Consider the following 18,778-nt stretch of genomic DNA (forward strand, 5'->3'; position numbering starts at 1 on the left):
CAACGCTCACTACCGAGTTCCAAGCTGCCTCCTGAAGCAACATCAGCTTCATGAAATGGGTTTCCATGGCCGAGCAGCAGCACACAAGCCCTAGAGCTCCATGAACATGGTTATGCCTAACATTTTTAGAAGCATTAGACCAGAACCGTGATACTGTTTGAACATTAGTCATGAAACCAAGCGTTGGCTGGAGTGGTGTAAAGCTCGCCGCCATTGGACACTGGAGCACTAGAAAGGCGTTGTCTAGAGTGAATCACGCTTCACCATCTGGCAGTCCGACGGCCGAATCTCGCTTTGGCGGACGCCAGGAGAATGCTACCTGCACCAATGCATAGTGCCAACTGTAAAGTTACGTGGAGGAGAAATAATGGTTTGGGCTAGGCCCCTTAGTTCCAGTGACAGGAAATCGTAACGCTTCAGCATACAATGACATTCTAGACAATTCTGTGCTTCCATCTTTGTGACAACAGTTTTGGGAAGGCCCTTTCCTGTTTCAGCATGACAATGCCACCATGCACAAATGAGGTCCATACAGAAATGGTTTGTCAAGATCGGTGTGAAATAACTAGACTGGCTTGCACAGGGCCCTAACCTCAACCCCATCAATCAACTTTGGGATGAATTGGAACGCCGACTGCGAGTCAGGCCTAATCGCCCAACATCAATGCCCAACCTCACGAATGCTCTTGTGGCTGAATGGAAGCAAGTCCCCGTGTCAATGTTCCAACATCTAGTGAAAAGCCTTCCCAGAAGAGTGGAGGCTGTTATAGCAGCAAAAGGGGTAACAAATCCAGATTAATGCCCATGATTTTGGAGTGAGTTGTTCGACGAGCAGATATCCACATACATTTGGTCGTGTAGTGTATCAAATCAATGGAAGATGTAATTGACGGAATTACTGATTTATTCTCACTTTATTCTCACTTTTCAGGAAAGCAACCAGTAATAATGATAAAGGCGGAACGAACGAGCCCCCTGCTGCCAAGACCAAGAGGGAAGCAGACAACGACGGGACAGATGAGGTGGTGTTCGGGAAAAAGGCCAAGCTGGAGACTGTCTCTACAGAGGAGATCAAGTAAGATGACGTGACTTTGAACAATTCTAGATTTGCTGCCTTAAGATCAGATATAGCTGCAGCATGGGATTGAGTCCGGCCCACTGCAATTTCAGTGCACTCTTTCATCTCTACCGACTGCCTAGATTTGTAATTGTGTCAAGTGTTATGATTCCCTGTTGGTGTAGACACATGGCTTCATGGCTATATGATACACAAATTAGAGTGATGTGTGAATTCTACTCATGGTTGGTTAAGGGATTGAATGCTAATGAATATGAAATGGCCATCCCCAGTCTTGCCGACTGCATGCCCAAAGTGAAGGTGGAGCCGGTTGAGACAGTGGAAGGATGCAATCACGAGGTAAGAGCTTTCACAGATCTTTTTATATATTTTGTTAATATTTCTTTCCAATATATCAACCGGCTTCCCCTTACTGACATTTGTGTTTTCCTTACCTGAACAGGTGGCTCTGCCAGCCAATGAGGAGTACACACAGCTTAAGCCTCGTGTGGGGAAAGCGGCCAAGGTAGTGTAACTGTAAATCTCTGTTGTGTGGATATGGTGAAAGCACGGTCTGAAAATCAGGGCCTTAAACATTGCTTTGTCAAGTGACTCCAGTCAACCCATTTCTGTTCCTGCTAATGTCTTTCTGGTCTGTTTTGCAGGAGTACCCCTTCATTCTGGATCCCTTCCAACGTGAGGCCATTCTGTGTATAGACAACAACCAGTCAGTGCTTGTGTCTGCCCACACCTCTGCAGGAAAGACTGTCTGTGCAGAGTGAGTTTGACACACCGAGTGTGTGTTATTTTGGCTGTAAATTAGTTAATTGATTCATGTCACTGATTGGCTTGAGATTCCACTCACCTGATGTCCCAGGTAAAAATCAGTACCTGTACTTAGGACCTCAAAGGCCAGATTAGTGTATCTAGGCAGTCTCTTAAACACTTTCCCAAACCCACGTCTACCCCTCCTCCAGGTATGCCATAGCTCTAGCCCTGAGAGGGAAGCAGAGGGTAATCTTCACCAGCCCCATCAAGGCCCTGAGTAACCAGAAGTACAGAGAGATGTACGAAGAGTTCCAAGATGTTGGCTTGATGACCGGTGATGTCACCATCAACCCCACTGCCTCCTGCCTTGTCATGACCACTGAGGTACAACATCAGAGCTTTCCGTTATCATTCCATTATCATCACATTATCAACTCTCCACTCTGTCTGCTCAACTTGATATTGCCCTTGGCGCCGACCCCCGCTCCGACCTCCGACCCCTGCTCTCATCTGTCTCCTCTGCTCCATTCTATATTTTGGAGGGATAAGGATAAAACGGAAGACGCATTTCTGTGGGCATTTGTGTATACATTGGACAATAAAGTTAACTTCTCCTTATTGTTTCAGATTCTGAGGAGCATGTTGTACCGAGGGTCAGAGGTCATGAGAGAGGTGGCCTGGGTCATCTTTGATGAGATCCATTACATGAGAGATGCAGAGCGTGGTGTGGTCTGGGAGGAGACCATCATCCTGCTTCCTGACAATGTCCACTATGTCTTCCTGTCCGCCACTATCCCCAACGCCAAGCAGTTTGCTGAGTGGATCTGCCACCTCCACAAACAGGTGGGGTTTATTTCATTAACTTGGTCACTTACTTGACTTAACCCTTGGTTCCTATAAGAAGCGCAGGCTGTTGACAGATGTCCCACATCTTGTGCCTCCAGAGGTGTCCACCACATATCCTATTACTTTTAAAGACCGGTCCCCTCGTCACTGTCTAGTGACCGGTCTGCCATCCCCCTGGCTGCCCTGTCTCACTCCAGTGCCACACTAACCTTGGTCAGCAGAAGGACTGGGCCGCAACACTGGCCGTTCCCTTTCGAAGGCCGAGCACACACTTGGAAAGAATTTACTGAATCGACTTAACTGTGAATAAATTGTTATTGTGATGAGATGCTAATACTTTACTGGTGACTTCCTCTTGTCCCCATGCAGCCCTGTCACGTGGTGTATACTGACTTTCGGCCCACCCCCCTGCAGCACTACATCTTCCCAGCAGGTGGCGACGGACTTCACCTTGTGGTGGATGAGAACGTAAGGACATCCACAATACCAGAGGTTTCCTCTTGTCTTTGCTGTGACAACACGTTACCTTCTGCATTTACTTTTCACACTCACACACAGATGATGCACACCCTGTCATGGTGGAAATGCACTTAATTCACTTCCTTGTACAGTCATTTGATAGATGTATCCATAAAGATAAAGTGGAAATGTTTAGGAGCAGCAATGGCTCAGTTGTGAAGTGGATGATCACACAAGCTCACAGAACAGTACCGCTGATGCGTAATTCCTCAGTTGCAAAGCTCACTACCAAGTTCCAACCCACCTCTGGAAGCAATGTTAGCACAATAACTGTTAGTTGGGAGCTTGATGAAATGGGTTTCCATGGCCAAGCAGCCACACATAAGCCTAAGATCACCATGCGCAATGCCAAGTGTTGGCTGGACTGGTGTAAAGCTCTGCGCCATTGGAATCTTGAGCAGTGGAAACGCATTGTCCGGAGTGATGAATCACGCTTCACCGTCTGGCAATCCGACAGGCTAATCTGTGTTTGGCGGATGCCAGGAGAATATTTTTTATTTAACCAGGTAGGCCAGTTAAGAACAAGTTCTCATTTACAACTGCGACCTGGTCAAGATAAAGCAAAGCAGTGCGACACAAACAACAACAGTGTTACACACAAACAAACGTACAGTCAATAACACAATAGAAAAATATATATACAGTGTATGCGAATGTAGTAAGATTGAGGTAAGGCAATACATAGACCTTTGTGGTGAAATAATTACAATTTAGCATTAACACTGGAGTGATAGATGTGCAGAAGATGAATGTGCAGGTAGAGATACTGGGGTGCAAAGGAGCAAAATAACAATATGGGGATGAGGTAGTTGGGTGGGCTGTGTACAGGTGCAATGATCGGTAAGCTGCTCTGACAGCTGATACTTAAAGTTAGTAAGGTAGTAATGCTACCTGCCCCAATGCATAGTGCCAACTGTAAAGGAGGAATAATGGTCTGGGGCGTTTTTTCATGTTTCGGGCTAGGTCTGTGTTAAGCATTGCTTGCATCACGCTGTTGTCCTAACAGACCAGATGGGTTACAGTGATGAGAGCACACAAAAATCACTCCATTATTTAGGTTCGGTTTACAATGTCTGTCAGTGGGATGACTAAGCATGGTGTTAGGTGCCTGGCTAAACATACAAGTAGCAGCCATTCACACCTCTGAGAATAGTAGCTTAGTGATAACTATTCACACCTCTGAGAATATTAGCTTAGTGATAACTATTCACACCTCTGGGAATAGTAGATAGTGATAACTATTCACACCTCTGAGAATAGTAGCTTGGTGATAACTATTCACACCTCTGGGAATAGTAGATAGTGATAACTATTCACACCTCTGGGAATAGTAGCTTGGTGATAACTATTCACACCTCTGGGAATAGTAGCTTGGTGATAACTATTCACACCTCTGGGAATAGTAGCTTGGTGGTAACTATTCACACCTCCGAGAATAGTAGATAGTGATAACTATTCACACCTCTGAGAATAGTAGCTTGGTGATAACTATTCACACCTCTGGGAATAGTAGATGGTGATAACTATTCACACCTCTGAGAATAGTAGCTTGGTGATAACTATTCACACCTGAGAATAGTAGCTTGGTGATAACTATTCACACCTCTGAGAATAGTAGCTTAGTGATAACTATTCACACCTCTGGGAATAGTAGCTTGGTGATAGACATTCACACCTGGGAATAGTAGATAGTGATAACTATTCACACCTCTGGGAATAGTAGCTTGGTGATAGACATTCACACCTGAGAATAGTAGCTTAGTGATAACTATTCACACCTCTGGGAATAGTAGCTTGGTGATAGACATTCACACCTGGGAATAGTAGATAGTGATAACTATTCACACCTCTGGGAATAGTAGCTTGGTGATAGACATTCACACCTGAGAATAGTAGCTTAGTGATAACTATTCACACCTCTGGGAATAGTAGCTTGGTGATAGACATTCACACCTGAGAATAGTAGCTTAGTGATAACTATTCACACCTCTGGGAATAGTAGCTTAGTGATAACTATTCACACCTGGGAATAGTAGATAGTGATAACTATTCACACCTCTGAGAATAGTAGATAGTGATAACTATTCACACCTCTGAGAATAGTAGCTTGGTGATAACTATTCACACCTCTGGGAATAGTAGATAGTGATAACTATTCACACCTCTGAGAATAGTAGCTTAGTGATAACTATTCACACCTCTGGGAATAGTAGATAGTGATAACTATTCACACCTCTGGGAATAGTAGATAGTGATAACTATTCACACCTCTGGGAATAGTAGATAGTGATAACTATTCACACCTCTGGGAATAGTAGCTTGGTGATAACTATTCACACCTCTGGGAATAGTAGATAGTGATAACTATTCACACCTCTGGGAATAGTAGCTTGGTGATAACTATTCACACCTCTGGGAATAGTAGATAGTGATAACTATTCACACCTCTGGGAATAGTAGATAGTGATAACTATTCACACCTCTGGGAATAGTAGCTTGGTGATAACTATTCACACCTCTGGGAATAGTAGCTTAGTGATAACTATTCACACCTCTGGGAATAGTAGCGTAGTCATAGCCATTCACACCTCTGGGAATAGTAGCGTAGTCATAGCCATTCACACCTGGCTTAGAGAACTATTCACACCTCTGGGAATAGTAGCGTAGTCATAGCCATTCACACCTCTGGGAATAGTAGCGTAGTCATAGCCATTCACACCTGGCTTAGAGAACTATTCACACCTCTGGGAATAGTAGCGTAGTCATAGCCATTCACACCTGGGAATAGTAGCGTAGTCATAGCCATTCACACCTCTGGGAATAGTAGCGTAGTCATAGCCATTCACACCTCTGGGAATAGTAGCGTAGTCATAGCCATTCACACCTCTGGGAATAGTAGCGTAGTCATAGCCATTCACACCTCTGGGAATAGTAGCGTAGTCCTAGCCATTCACACCTGGGAATAGTAACGTAGTCATAGCCATTCACACCTCTGGGAATAGTAGCGTAGTCATAGCCATTCACACCTGGGAATAGTAGCTTAGAGAACTATTCACACCTCTGGGAATAGTAGCGTAGTCATAGCCATTCACACCTCTGGGAATAGTAGCGTAGTCATAGCCATTCACACCTGGGAATAGTAGCTTAGAGAACTATTCACACCTCTGGGAATAGTAGCTTAGTGATAACTATTCACACCTCTGGGAATAGTAGCGTAGTCATAGCCATTCACACCTCTGGGAATAGTAGCGTAGTCATAGCCATTCACACCTGGGAATAGTAGCGTAGTCATAGCCATTCACACCTCTGGGAATAGTAGCGTAGTCATAGCCATTCACACCTGGGAATAGTAGCTTAGAGAACTATTCACACCTCTGGGAATAGTAGCGTAGTCATAGCCATTCACACCTCTGGGAATAGTAGCGTAGTCATAGCCATTCACACCTGGGAATAGTAGCTTAGAGAACTATTCACACCTCTGGGAATAGTAGCTTAGAGAACTATTCATACCTCTGGGAATAGTAGCGTAGTCATAGCCATTCACACCTGGGAATAGTAGCTTAGAGAACTATTCACACCTCTGGGAATAGTAGCGTAGTCCTAGCCATTCACACCTCTGGGAATAGTAGCGTAGTCATAGCCATTCACACCTCTGGGAATAGTAGCTTAGAGAACTATTCACACCTCTGGGAATAGTAGCTTAGAGAACTATTCATACCTCTGGGAATAGTAGCGTAGTCCTAGCCATTCACACCTCTGGGAATAGTAGCGTAGTCCTAGCCATTCACACCTCTGGGAATAGTAGCGTAGTCATAGCCATTCACACCTCTGGGAATAGTAGCGTAGTCATAGCCATTCACACCTCTGGGAATAGTAGCGTAGTCATAGCCATTCACACCTGGCTTAGAGAACTATTCACACCTCTGGGAATAGTAGCTTAGAGAACTATTCATACCTCTGGGAATAGTAGCGTAGTCCTACCCATTCACACCTCTGGGAATAGTAGCGTAGTCATAGCCATTCACACCTGGCTTAGAGAACTATTCACACCTCTGGGAATAGTAGCTTAGTGATAACTATTCACACCTCTGGGAATAGTAGCGTAGTCATAGCCATTCACACCTCTGGGAATAGTAGCGTAGTCATAGCCATTCACACCTGGCTTAGAGAACTATTCACACCTCTGGGAATAGTAGCTTAGAGAACTATTCATACCTCTGGGAATAGTAGCGTAGTCCTAGCCATTCACACCTCTGGGAATAGTAGCGTAGTCCTAGCCATTCACACCTCTGGGAATAGTAGCGTAGTCATAGCCATTCACACCTCTGGGAATAGTAGCGTAGTCATAGCCATTCACACCTCTGGGAATAGTAGCGTAGTCATAGCCATTCACACCTCTGGGAATAGTAGCGTAGTCATAGCCATTCACACCTGGCTTAGAGAACTATTCACACCTCTGGGAATAGTAGCTTAGAGAACTATTCATACCTCTGGGAATAGTAGCGTAGTCATAGCCATTCACACCTCTGGGAATAGTAGCGTAGTCATAGCCATTCACACCTCTGGGAATAGTAGCGTAGTCATAGCCATTCACACCTGGCTTAGAGAACTATTCACACCTCTGGGAATAGTAGCTTAGTGATAACTATTCACACCTCTGGGAATAGTAGCGTAGTCATAGCCATTCACACCTCTGGGAATAGTAGCGTAGTCCTAGCCATTCACACCTCTGGGAATAGTAGCGTAGTCCTAGCCATTCACACCTCTGGGAATAGTAGCGTAGTCCTAGCCATTCACACCTCTGGGAATAGTAGCGTAGTCATAGCCATTCACACCTCTGGGAATAGTAGCGTAGTCCTAGCCATTCACACCTCTGGGAATAGTAGCTTAGAGAACTATTCACACCTCTGGGAATAGTAGCTTAGAGAACTATTCACACCTCTGGGAATAGTAGCGTAGTCCTAGCCATTCACACCTCTGGGAATAGTAGCGTAGTCATAGCCATTCACACCTCTGGGAATAGTAGCTTAGAGAACTATTCACACCTCTGGGAATAGTAGCTTAGAGAACTATTCACACCTCTGGGAATAGTAGCTTAGAGAACTATTCACACCTCTGGGAATAGTAGCTTAGAGAACTATTCACACCTCTGGGAATGACCGATGTGTTGAATATTAGGGCCGGATGTTGACTGTCGAGATTGCTTACAACTATTAAAGTTTTATCCTTCACTACAGAAGACCGACCTGCGTCAAAGTTAGATATGTCAGTTTGTAATAGAATGTGAAATAAGCCCAGAGTGTCTGATCGTGTCTACTCTAGGGTCGGTTATTGATCCAGTGTCTGATCGTGTCTACTCTAGGGTCGGTTATTGATCCAGAGTGTCTGATCGTGTCTACTCTAGGGTCGGTTATTGATCCAGAGTGTCTGATCGTGTCTACTCTAGGGTCGGTTATTGATCCAGAGTGTCTGATCGTGTCTACTCTAGGGTCAGTTATTGATCCAGAGTGTCTGATCGTGTCTACTCTAGGGTCGGTTATTGATCCAGAGTGTCTGATCGTGTCTACTCTAGGGTCGGTTATTGATCCAGAGTGTCTGATCGTGTCTACTCTAGGGTCTGTTATTGATCCAGAGTGTCTGATCGTGTCTACTCTAGGGTCGGTTATTGATCCAGAGTGTCTGATCGTGTCTACTCTAGGGTCTGTTATTGATCCAGAGTGTCTGATCGTGTCTACTCTAGGGTCGGTTATTGATCCAGAGTGTCTGATCGTGTCTACTCTAGGGTCAGTTATTGATCCAGAGTGTCTGATCGTGTCTACTCTAGGGTCGGTTATTGATCCAGAGTGTCTGATCGTGTCTACTCTAGGGTCGGTTATTGATCCAGAGTGTCTGATCGTGTCTACTCTAGGGTCTGTTATTGATCCAGTGTGTCTGATCGTGTCTACTCTAGGGTCTGTTATTGATCCAGTGTGTCTGATCGTGTCTACTCTAGGGTCGGTTATTGATCCAGTGTGTCTGATCGTGTCTTGTTTCCTCCAGGGAGAGTTCAGAGAGGACAACTTCAACACGGCCATGCAGGTGCTGAGAGACACAGGGGACTCTGGGGGCAGTAGCGGAGGTGGCAAGTGGGACACCAAGGGACGCAAAGGAGGAACACGAGGTGTGTGACTAACTGCCTATACTGCTGACCACAAGTACTAATGTGAGCAAAGTTTTGTCAGATGACTTAGTGTCATCTAAATTTGGGTTTCAAAATTCCTGGAATGTTATCCAATATCCCGTTTTGTTCACTGTGTTTCCTTTAGGGCCGTCCAACGTGTTCAAGATCGTGAAGATGATCATGGAGAAGAACTTCCAGCCGGTTATCATCTTCAGCTTCAGTAAGAAGGAGTGCGAGGCCTACGCCCTGCAGGTGTCCAAGCTGGACTTCAACACAGGTAGCTATTCCCTCGATGGGGAGAATTCATTAGAGCACACCATAGCAATGTGCTTTGCAGTGGAAAACGGATGATTCTTATTAGACATGTTCAGGTAGTCTGCCTCCACCAGTCTGTTTTCTTCTACTTGGTGCTTGCTGCGTACAATCATGTACCTCCTCCAAGGGTGGGACTGGAATGTTAGGAATTTTGCTAACAGTGTTTTTAATAGTCGCCATCACTCAAGATTCAAACAGGGCCTAAAATTAACACCTGCCAGCTGCGGGTAGATTTCACCAGTCACGTTGGCGCGTGGTCAGGGCTCCACAGTGCTAGTATATCATTTGTATAAAAAAATGGTATGGTATCTGTATAGTGTGGTGTATCTGTAGGGGGGTGTCTGTATGGTGTGTGGCTCCACAATGCTAGCATTTCACTCGCATTTGTAAATACAAATTGTGTGGGGTGTCTGTATGGTGTGTGTGGGGTGTCTGTAATACAGACACCATACAGACACACACACCATACAGACACCCCACACACACCAGACTACACAATTTTTATTTACAAATGCGAGTGAAGTGCTAGCACTGTGGAGTGGGTGTCTGTATGTGTGGGTGGTGTCTGTATGGTGGGTAGTGTCTGTGTGTGTAGGTGGTGTCTGTATGTGTGGGTGGTGTCTGTATGGTGGGTAGTGTGTGTGTGTGTGTGTAGGTGGGGTGTCATTTCTTTGTAAAAAGGTATTTTGGAATCTACCAGCCACAAAATGTTAATTTTAACTGTACATGTAACTCACTGCTCTCTCTCATTTGCTCTCTTCGTGGTGTGACTAACAATACAAACTACATCCACTGATTTGTTATGCAGACTATGCTGATTCATTGCGCGATGATCCTGAGTATCAGCAGCAGGATGATGAATCTAGGCTGCAGATTTAATTGGTTAACTGTGGAAAAACCCACGAGTCAGAGTACGTTCTGCGTAGCTGGTGCAAGGGCACTAAATGTTCTCTGTCCACCGGCCAGACTAGGATGGCTGCGTATCCAGTGAGCCGACGACTCCAGCAGACATCAATATGCCCCATTGTGCTTACCTGGCTGCTTTTAGATCTCTGCTCCACTTACAGTGAAGAAATGCATTATGGGGTACTGCCCAGTCAGTCTCTGAGGGGGGAGACAACAGTGTAATGATAAAGATGGAGCAGATAAATCTTGGCTTGACCCTACAGAGGTTTCTATCCCTCCATCCTGACCAGAGGCTGTTTGTACTAAAATAACAAATATTTTGACATTCTTTCTCCCTTTGTTGTTGCGTTGCAACACACTGACGCTGATACATCTTGTGAAAGATTTTGTATTTACACAACCAATTTCGCTAAGCCGTGCGTGTGGTTTATGCAGAAGGTTTTAGAATTCCTCTCTCTCTCTCACTCACTCCACTCACTCACTCACTCACTCACTCTTTCACTCACTCTCTCACTCACACTCTCACACACACACTCACACACACACACCTGTATCACCGTAGCAGTTCTTTAATAGCATCGTGATAAGGAGCAGCACTGTTGTAGTTTCGTCTGTTGTATTTATAGAAACAGAGCTGCTGGTCTGTTTTCAGGTTTAGGCAAATCCAGTGTTTCTTTAACCCTGTCCTCAGGACTCCAAGGGCTGCACATTTAGTTCTTTTGCCCTAGTACTACACAGCTGATTCAACTAGTCATCCAGCTTTGATTGTTTAACTCAGCTGTGTAGTACTAGGGCAAAAAAACAAAATGTGCAGCCTTTTGTGTCCCCGGGACGGCAAGGGTTGTAGTAATGCTATTGAGGATCATAGAGAGAAGGGAGCCACGTGCATCAGTCTTTCTCTTCTCTCTCCCTCCTGACCCCTCCCCCTCTAATGAACTTCTCTGGCTGGGGTTTAATCCTTTGACACATTGTTTCTGGGCTGTGTTTCTGGAACTGTCAGGCATGGCTTTTCCTCTGACACTGCCCCTGGAACCAACCAACCAACAGCATTACAGACTGACCGGCTCTATGATGAGTAGTCACATGTTGAAGTGTCTAATTGACTGATAAAGTGTGCGGTTGTTAAATAAGTAGTCTATCACTTGACTAGGCTACCAAGAGAATCAGACTATGATAAATGGTCATATGTTTGTTTCTCAGGCTGACCTGGATGTCATCTGATTAACTGTGTGTGGTGTGTGGCGTGGAGCCTGTATTGTGTGTGGGGCCTGTATTGTGTGTGGTGTGGCGCCTGTATTCTATGTGTGTGTGGTGCCTGTATTCTGTGTGTGTGTGTGGGGCCTGTATTGTGTGGGGCCTGTATTGTGTGTTTGTGTGGTGTGGCGCCTGTATTGTGTGTGTGGTGTATTGTGTGTGTGGTGTGGAGCCTGTATTGTGTGTGTGGTGTGGAGCCTGTATTGTGTGTGTGGTGTGGCGCCTGTATTGTGTGTGTGTGTGGTGTGGCGCCTGTATTGTGTGTGTGTGTGGTGTGGCGCCTGTATTGTGTGTGTGTGTGGTGTGGCGCCTGTATTGTGTGTGTGTGTGGTGTGGCGCCTGTATTGTGCGTGTGTGTGGTGTGGCGCCTGTATTGTGTGTGTGTGTGGTGTGGCGCCTGTATTGTGTGTGTGTGTGGTGTGGCGCCTGTATTGTGTGTGTGTGTGGTGTGGCGCCTGTATTTGATGTGTGTGTGTGGTGTGGCGCCTGTATTTGATGTGTGGCGCCTGTATTTGATGTGTGGCGCCTGTATTTGATGTGTGGCGTGTGTGTGATGTGTGGCGCCTGTATTGTGTGTGTGTGTGATGTGTGGCGCCTGTATTGTGTGTGTGTGTGTGTGTGTGATGTGTGGCGCCTGTATTGTGTGTGTGGTGTGGCGCCTGTATTGTGTGGGTGTAGCGCGGCGCCTGTTGTGTGGCGCAGCGCCTGTATTGTGTGTGTGATGTGTGGCGCCTGTATTGTGTGTGTGTGGCACCTGTATTGTGTGTGATGTGTGGCACCAGGACTAAATGTCAGTTGGCTTTTCATAGCCAGTCATTCAGAGTATCTATACTGCTCCTGCTGTCTCTAGAGTTGAAAACAGCAGGTCTGGGACAGGTAACACGTCCGGTGAACAGCTCAGGGTTCCATAGCCGCAGGCAGAACCGTTGAAACTGGAGCAGCAGCACGACCAGGTGGACTGGGGACAGCAAGGAGTTATCATGCCAGGTAGTCCTGAGCCATGGTCTTAGGGCTCAGGTCCTCCAAGAGAGAAGGAGAAAGAGAGAATTAGAGAGCATACTTAAATTCACACAGGACACCGGATAAGACAGGAGTACTCCAGATATAAGACTGAACCTAGCCCCCGACACAAACTACTGCAGCATAAATACTGGAGGCTGAGACCGGAGGGGTCAGGAGACACTGTGGCCCCATCCCATGATACCCCCAGACAGGGCCAAACAGGCAGGATATAACCCCACCCACTTTGCCAAATCACAGCCCCCACATCACTAGAGGGATATCTTCAAACCACCAACTTACCATCCGGAGACAAGGCCAAATATAGCCAACAAAGATCTCCGCCACAGCGCAACCCGGGGGGGCGCCAACCCAGACAGGAAGATCACGTCAGTGACTCAACCCACTCAAGTGACGCACCCCCTGGGTACGGCATGGAAGAGCACCAGTAAGCCAGTGACTCAGCCCCTGTAATAGGGTTAGAGGCATAGAATCCCAGTGGAGAGAGGGGAACCGGCCAGGCAGAGACAGCAAGGGCGGTTCGTTGCTCTAGAGCACCTTCACACTCCTGGGCCAGACTACACTCAATCATATGACCCACTGAAGAGATGAGTTTTCAATAAAGACTTAAAGGTTGAGACCGAGTCTGCGTCTCTTGCATGGGTAGGCAGACCATTCCATAAAAATGGAGCTCTATAGGAGAAAGCTCTGCCTCCAGCTGTTTGCTTAGAAATTCTAGGGACAATTAGGAGGCCTGCGTCTTGTGACCGTAGCGTACATGTAGGTATGTACGGCAGGACCAAATCGGAAAGATAGGTAGGAGCAAGCCCATGTAATGCCCTTGCCTTAACAGCAAGCCAGTGTAGAGAGGCTAGCAATGGAGTAATATGATCACATTTTTTGGTTCTAGTCAGCGTTCTAGCAGCCGTATTTAGCACTAACTGAAGTTTATTTAGTGCTTTATCGCTTTGTGGCGACTGTATAGTGTGGTGCCTGTATAGTGTGGTGCCTGTATAGTGTGGTGCCTGTATAGTGTCTATAGTGTGGCGCCTGTATAGTGTCTGTATGGTGTGGCACCTGTATGGTGTGGCGCCTGTATGGTGTCTGTATGGTGTGGCGCCTGTATGGTGTCTGTATGGTGTGGCGCCTGTATGGCGTGGCCCCTGTATGGTGTCTGGGTGGTGTGGCGCCTGTATGTTGTCTGTATGGTGTGGCCCCTGTATGGTGTCTGTATGGTGTGGCGACTATATGGCACCTGTATAGTGTCTGTGTGGCGCCTGTATGGTGTGGCGCCTGTATGGTGTGGCGCCTGTATGGTGTGGCGCCTGTATGGTGTGGTTACTATATGGCACCTGTACTGTGTCTGTGTGGCGTCTGTATGGTGTGGCCCCTGTATAGTGTCTGTATGGTGTGGTGTCTGTGTTGTGTGGCACCTGTATGGTATGGCGCCTGTATGGTGTCTGTATGGTGTGGCGCCTGTATGGTGTCTGTATGGTGTGGCGACTATATGGCACCTGTATAGTGTCTGTGTGGCGCCTGTATGGTGTGGCACCTGTATGGTGTGGCGCCTGTATGGTGTGGTTACTATATGGCACCTGTACTGTGTCTGTGTGGCATCTGTATGGTGTGGCCCCTGTATAGTGTCTGTATGGTGTTGCGCCTGTATGGTGTGTCGACTATATGGCGCCTGTATAGTGCTTGTATGGTGTGGCGCCTGTATTGTCTGTGTGGTGTCTGTATGGTGTGGCCCTTGTATGGTGTGGCCACTGTATGGTATGGCGCCTGTATAGTGTCTGTATGGTGTGGCCCCTGTATAGTGTCTGTATGGTGTGGCCCTTGTATGGTGTGGCCCCTGTATGGTGTGGCGCCTGTATGTTGTCTGTATGGCTTCTGTATGGTGCGGCTTCTGTATGGTGCGGCGCCTGGATGGTGTGGCGCCTGTATTGTGTCTGTATGGTTTGGCGCCTGTATGCTGTCTGTATGGTGTGGCGCCTGTATGCTGTCTGTATGGTGTGGCGCCTGTATGCTGTCTGTATGGTGTGGCGCCTGTATGGTGTTGCGCCTGTATGGTGTGTCGACTATATGGCGCCTGTATAGTGCCTGTATGGTGTGGCGCCTGTATTGTCTGTGTGGTGTCTGTATGGTGTGGCGCCTGTATGGTGTCTGTATGGTGTGGCACCTGTATGGTGTGGCCCCTGTATAGTGTCTGTATGGTGTTGCGCCTGTATGGTGTGTCGACTATATGGCGCCTGTATAGTGCTTGTATGGTGTGGCGCCTGTATTGTCTGTGTGGTGTCTGTATGGTGTGGCCCCTGTATGGTATGGCGCCTGTATAGTGTCTGTATGGTGTGGCCCCTGTATAGTGTCTGTATGGTGTGGCCCTTGTATGGTGTGGCCCCTGTATGGTTTGGCGCCTGTATGTTGTCTGTATGGCTTCTGTATGGTGCGGCTTCTGTATGGTGCGGCGCCTGGATGGTGTGGCGCCTGTATTGTGTCTGTATGGTTTGGCGCCTGTATGCTGTCTGTATGGTGTGGCGCCTGTATGCTGTCTGTATGGTGTGGCGCCTGTATGCTGTCTGTATGGTGTGGCGCCTGTATGCTGTCTGTATGGTGTGGCGCCTGTATGGTGTTGCGCCTGTATGGTGTGTCGACTATATGGCGCCTGTATAGTGCCTGTATGGTGTGGCGCCTGTATTGTCTGTGTGGTGTCTGTATGGTGTGGTGCCTGTATGGTGTCTGTATGGTGTGGCACCTGTATGGTGCCTGTATGGTGTCTGTATGGTGTGGCGCCTGTATGGTGTGGCTACTATGGTGTGTCGACTATATGGCACCTGTATAGTGTCTGTGTGGGTGGCCCATGAATAGTGTCTGTATGCTCTGGCGCCTGTATAGTGTCTATGGTGTGGCGCCTGTATAATGTCTGTATGGTGTGGCGTCTGTATGGTGTGGCGCCTGTCTGGTGTGTGTGGTGTCTGTATGGTGTCTGGTGTGTGTGGTGTCTGGTGTGTGTGGTGTCTGTATGGTGTGGCGCCTGTGTGGTGTATGTCTGGTGTCTGTATAGTAATGTGACCATGGCGTCTAGTATTTCTATAGCGGTGTGAACACATTTATAGGAGAGGAGAGGAGAGGCGCACCCTCCCATACCGGCACACACAGGGTCCTGCCTACAGTCACCGTGGAGTGCAAATACAAGTCATGTATTTGAATATGAAAATGGCTGTGGGTTATCATATCTGCATGTATTTTATTCTTGTTTGCCTCAGTTCCTGGTCTGATCCATCAGACTGTCTATCACTGCATGTACTTTTACATGGTCTGCGCTGCAACATTGTTCTCAGACAAAACACTCACTACCTGCCCTGTCAGAGGGTCCTGTGTGGCTGTCTGTAGAGCGTGGCGTTTGCAACGCCAGGGTTGTGGGTTCGATTCCTATTGGGGACCAGTACAAAAATGTATGCACTCACTACTGTAAGTGGCTCTGGATAAGAGCGTCTGCTAAATGACTCACTACTGTAAGTGGCTCTGGATAAGAGCGTCTGCTAAATGACTCACTACTGTAAGTGGCTCTGGATAAGAGGGTCTGCTAAATGACTCAATACTGTAATTGGCTCTGGATAATTGTCTGCTCAATTGACTCATGTAAATGTAGAAGGCTGTTGATCTTTGGAGTGGTGGCGGAAGTGGCACTATACATGTCTGATGGTCGACCGTGTCAGTTAATATGCACATGTCCCATTTGTTTTTCCAGATGAGGAGAAGCAGCTTGTAGAGGAGGTGTTTAACAACGCTGTAGACTGTCTGTCTGACGATGACAAGAAGCTGCCTCAGGTGGGTCGGTTGATTTGAATATCATTAAATATATACATGCCCACACACTGAAAAAAGCCTGATTTGCTTGTTTGCAATACATGCTGTTCTCACTTAAATCAGCCAATTCATGCATCCCATACAATGTCAATAGAGGCAGAAGAAAAGTCTCCTGTCATGTTGAACTCCACTCTAATAAAGTCTGTGTGAATTGGGTCTCCTTGATGTGTGGTCATCCATGGCTATTAGAACTCTAACACACGAGCCACAGCAAAGAGCAACGTGAAGAGCTTGTTCTGAAATGGTTCAGATCGGTGACATGCAGAGATATTTTGGAGGTTCTGAAAGTGGATTCTTTATTAGCCTGTAAAAGTTTCCACCAGTCTCTCTGTGGTTCGCGCTAGTGGTTTTGATTACAAGCACACTCTATATTTCCTTATTTCTCTATCCCTTTATACCGTTAGTTCAGGCTGTATAGGATGTGTTCTTCTGTGGTTGTTTCTGTTTGTGTAGTTTGAGCAGGCAGACTAGCGATTTAAGACAATTGGGACAGTAACGAAAGGTTGCTGGTTCGAATCCTTGAACCGACTAAGTTAACCTGTCAACATAATCCCTTGAGCAAGGCACGTAACCCTAATTGTTCCTGTAAGTCGCTCTGGGTAAGAGCATCTGCTGAGTGACAAATGTAAAATTCTACTGAGCGGTGGTCGTTGGTTTATAGTGTAGTAGAGCTGTCAGAAGGCTGCTGCAGTTTGAAGGCTGGCTCAGAGGGTCTGGTAATGGTCACAACCATGTGTGTGGCTCTGCTAGGGTCAGAGGAGGACAGCATATTTTTATTCTTCAGATGGATGGCTGGCTTAAGCTAATGTGAACAGTAAAAAAAAAAAAAATAGTTTTACATTTTGATCTGACATCATTGTATGGCTTCACTGATTTCTAGATTGTCTTTGACATATATTAGTGTGTCTTTAACAATAAATGTGTTATTCATCAAATGACTTATTATTGCTGTGTTTCCAGGTAGAGAATGTTCTACCACTACTGAAGAGAGGTATAGGGATTCACCACGGGGGACTGCTCCCCATCCTGAAGGAAACCATTGAGATCCTCTTCTCTGAGGGGCTAATTAAGGTAGGCCTTGCCGGTCTGGAACTTACCTGGATCTCACTTTAACTTATACAGAACGTTGTCATTCACTTGAAACCTTTTCACGCTATCACTCCCACCCCAAACATACTGTGCTGGCTTGGATATTGTCATTTCCAGCACGGTTCCAGCAACTATTATGGATCCAACCAGACTAGCACAGTATACCTCGGCTAATCTCAGCTCAATAGGGTGAAAAAGCTATAGCCATTCCTGTGTGTTTTAAATTGGAGTGAGTTTGTTAAATGTATTGTTGTTGATCCTCTCTCCTCAGGCGTTGTTTGCCACAGAGACCTTTGCCATGGGCATCAACATGCCTGCCCGCACCGTCCTGTTCACCAGCGCACGCAAGTTTGACGGCAAAGACTTCCGATGGGTAACACACCTTTTAATAAGCCATGCTCCCGCTGGGTAACGCACCTTTTGATGAGCCAGGCTCCCGCTGGGTAACACACCTTTTGATGGGCCAGGCTCCCGCCGGGTAACACTCGTTTTGATGAGCCTGGCTCTCACATACCTGTGATTGTGCCACGCGCTCTTCTCTCTGTCTAACAGGTCATATTGAGGGTTCATCATTTCCGTTGTGTGTGTGTGTGCATTGACGCCTTTATAAGGCCACGGAGGGAGCACAGAGGGAGCTGGGAGTCTCTGGCGTAAGATAAACAGCCACGTATTGTTTGTGAGGAGCTGGGGGCCACGGGGCCGGCCGTGAATCAAGCTGTTGGGAATGAAAGGGCCAGATCGTTACACCTCTGGCTCGGAGAGGGATATGGGGGAGAAAAGATGAGGAGAGAGGGAAAGGGAAGCGGCTGTCCAAGAGGCTCGCGAATAACATCTGGTGTGGTTAAACTGGTGCCAGAACACCACGCATGCAGTCAAGGCTTCCCTTCTCCTCTCCCCCCTCTCTCCTTTCCTCCCTCAGTAACAAAACAGAGAGCAGAAATCCAGGGCCTCTTCGTGGGGTGACTGCTCCCTCTTATCTCGCTCCATATGCTCATCTT

The 18,778-nt window shown here is 46.9% G+C and overlaps 1 protein-coding gene and 1 non-coding gene across 2 annotated transcripts in view; both read left to right on the forward strand.

Moving 5' to 3' along the window:
* LOC110536793 (exosome RNA helicase MTR4) overlaps positions 1–18,778 on the forward strand; it is a 55,051-nt gene that overhangs the window by 1,184 nt on the left and 35,089 nt on the right. The window contains exons 2-13 of the mRNA XM_036936984.1: positions 932–1,075; positions 1,351–1,417; positions 1,521–1,583; positions 1,723–1,835; positions 2,035–2,209; positions 2,453–2,668; positions 3,041–3,139; positions 9,230–9,350; positions 9,496–9,627; positions 16,573–16,652; positions 17,652–17,762; positions 18,052–18,153. Of these exons, the coding sequence (XP_036792879.1) occupies positions 932–1,075; positions 1,351–1,417; positions 1,521–1,583; positions 1,723–1,835; positions 2,035–2,209; positions 2,453–2,668; positions 3,041–3,139; positions 9,230–9,350; positions 9,496–9,627; positions 16,573–16,652; positions 17,652–17,762; positions 18,052–18,153 (1,423 nt within the window). The remainder of the gene's footprint in view (positions 1–931; positions 1,076–1,350; positions 1,418–1,520; positions 1,584–1,722; positions 1,836–2,034; positions 2,210–2,452; positions 2,669–3,040; positions 3,140–9,229; positions 9,351–9,495; positions 9,628–16,572; positions 16,653–17,651; positions 17,763–18,051; positions 18,154–18,778) is intronic.
* Positions 2,814–2,943, forward strand: LOC118937929. Its single transcript, XR_005035337.1, has one exon. It is a non-coding gene; the product is annotated as a small nucleolar RNA SNORA35 (small nucleolar RNA).

This window comes from Oncorhynchus mykiss, chromosome 12 (genome assembly GCF_013265735.2).
Source record: "Oncorhynchus mykiss isolate Arlee chromosome 12, USDA_OmykA_1.1, whole genome shotgun sequence".
Taxonomy (NCBI): Eukaryota; Metazoa; Chordata; class Actinopteri; order Salmoniformes; family Salmonidae; genus Oncorhynchus; species Oncorhynchus mykiss.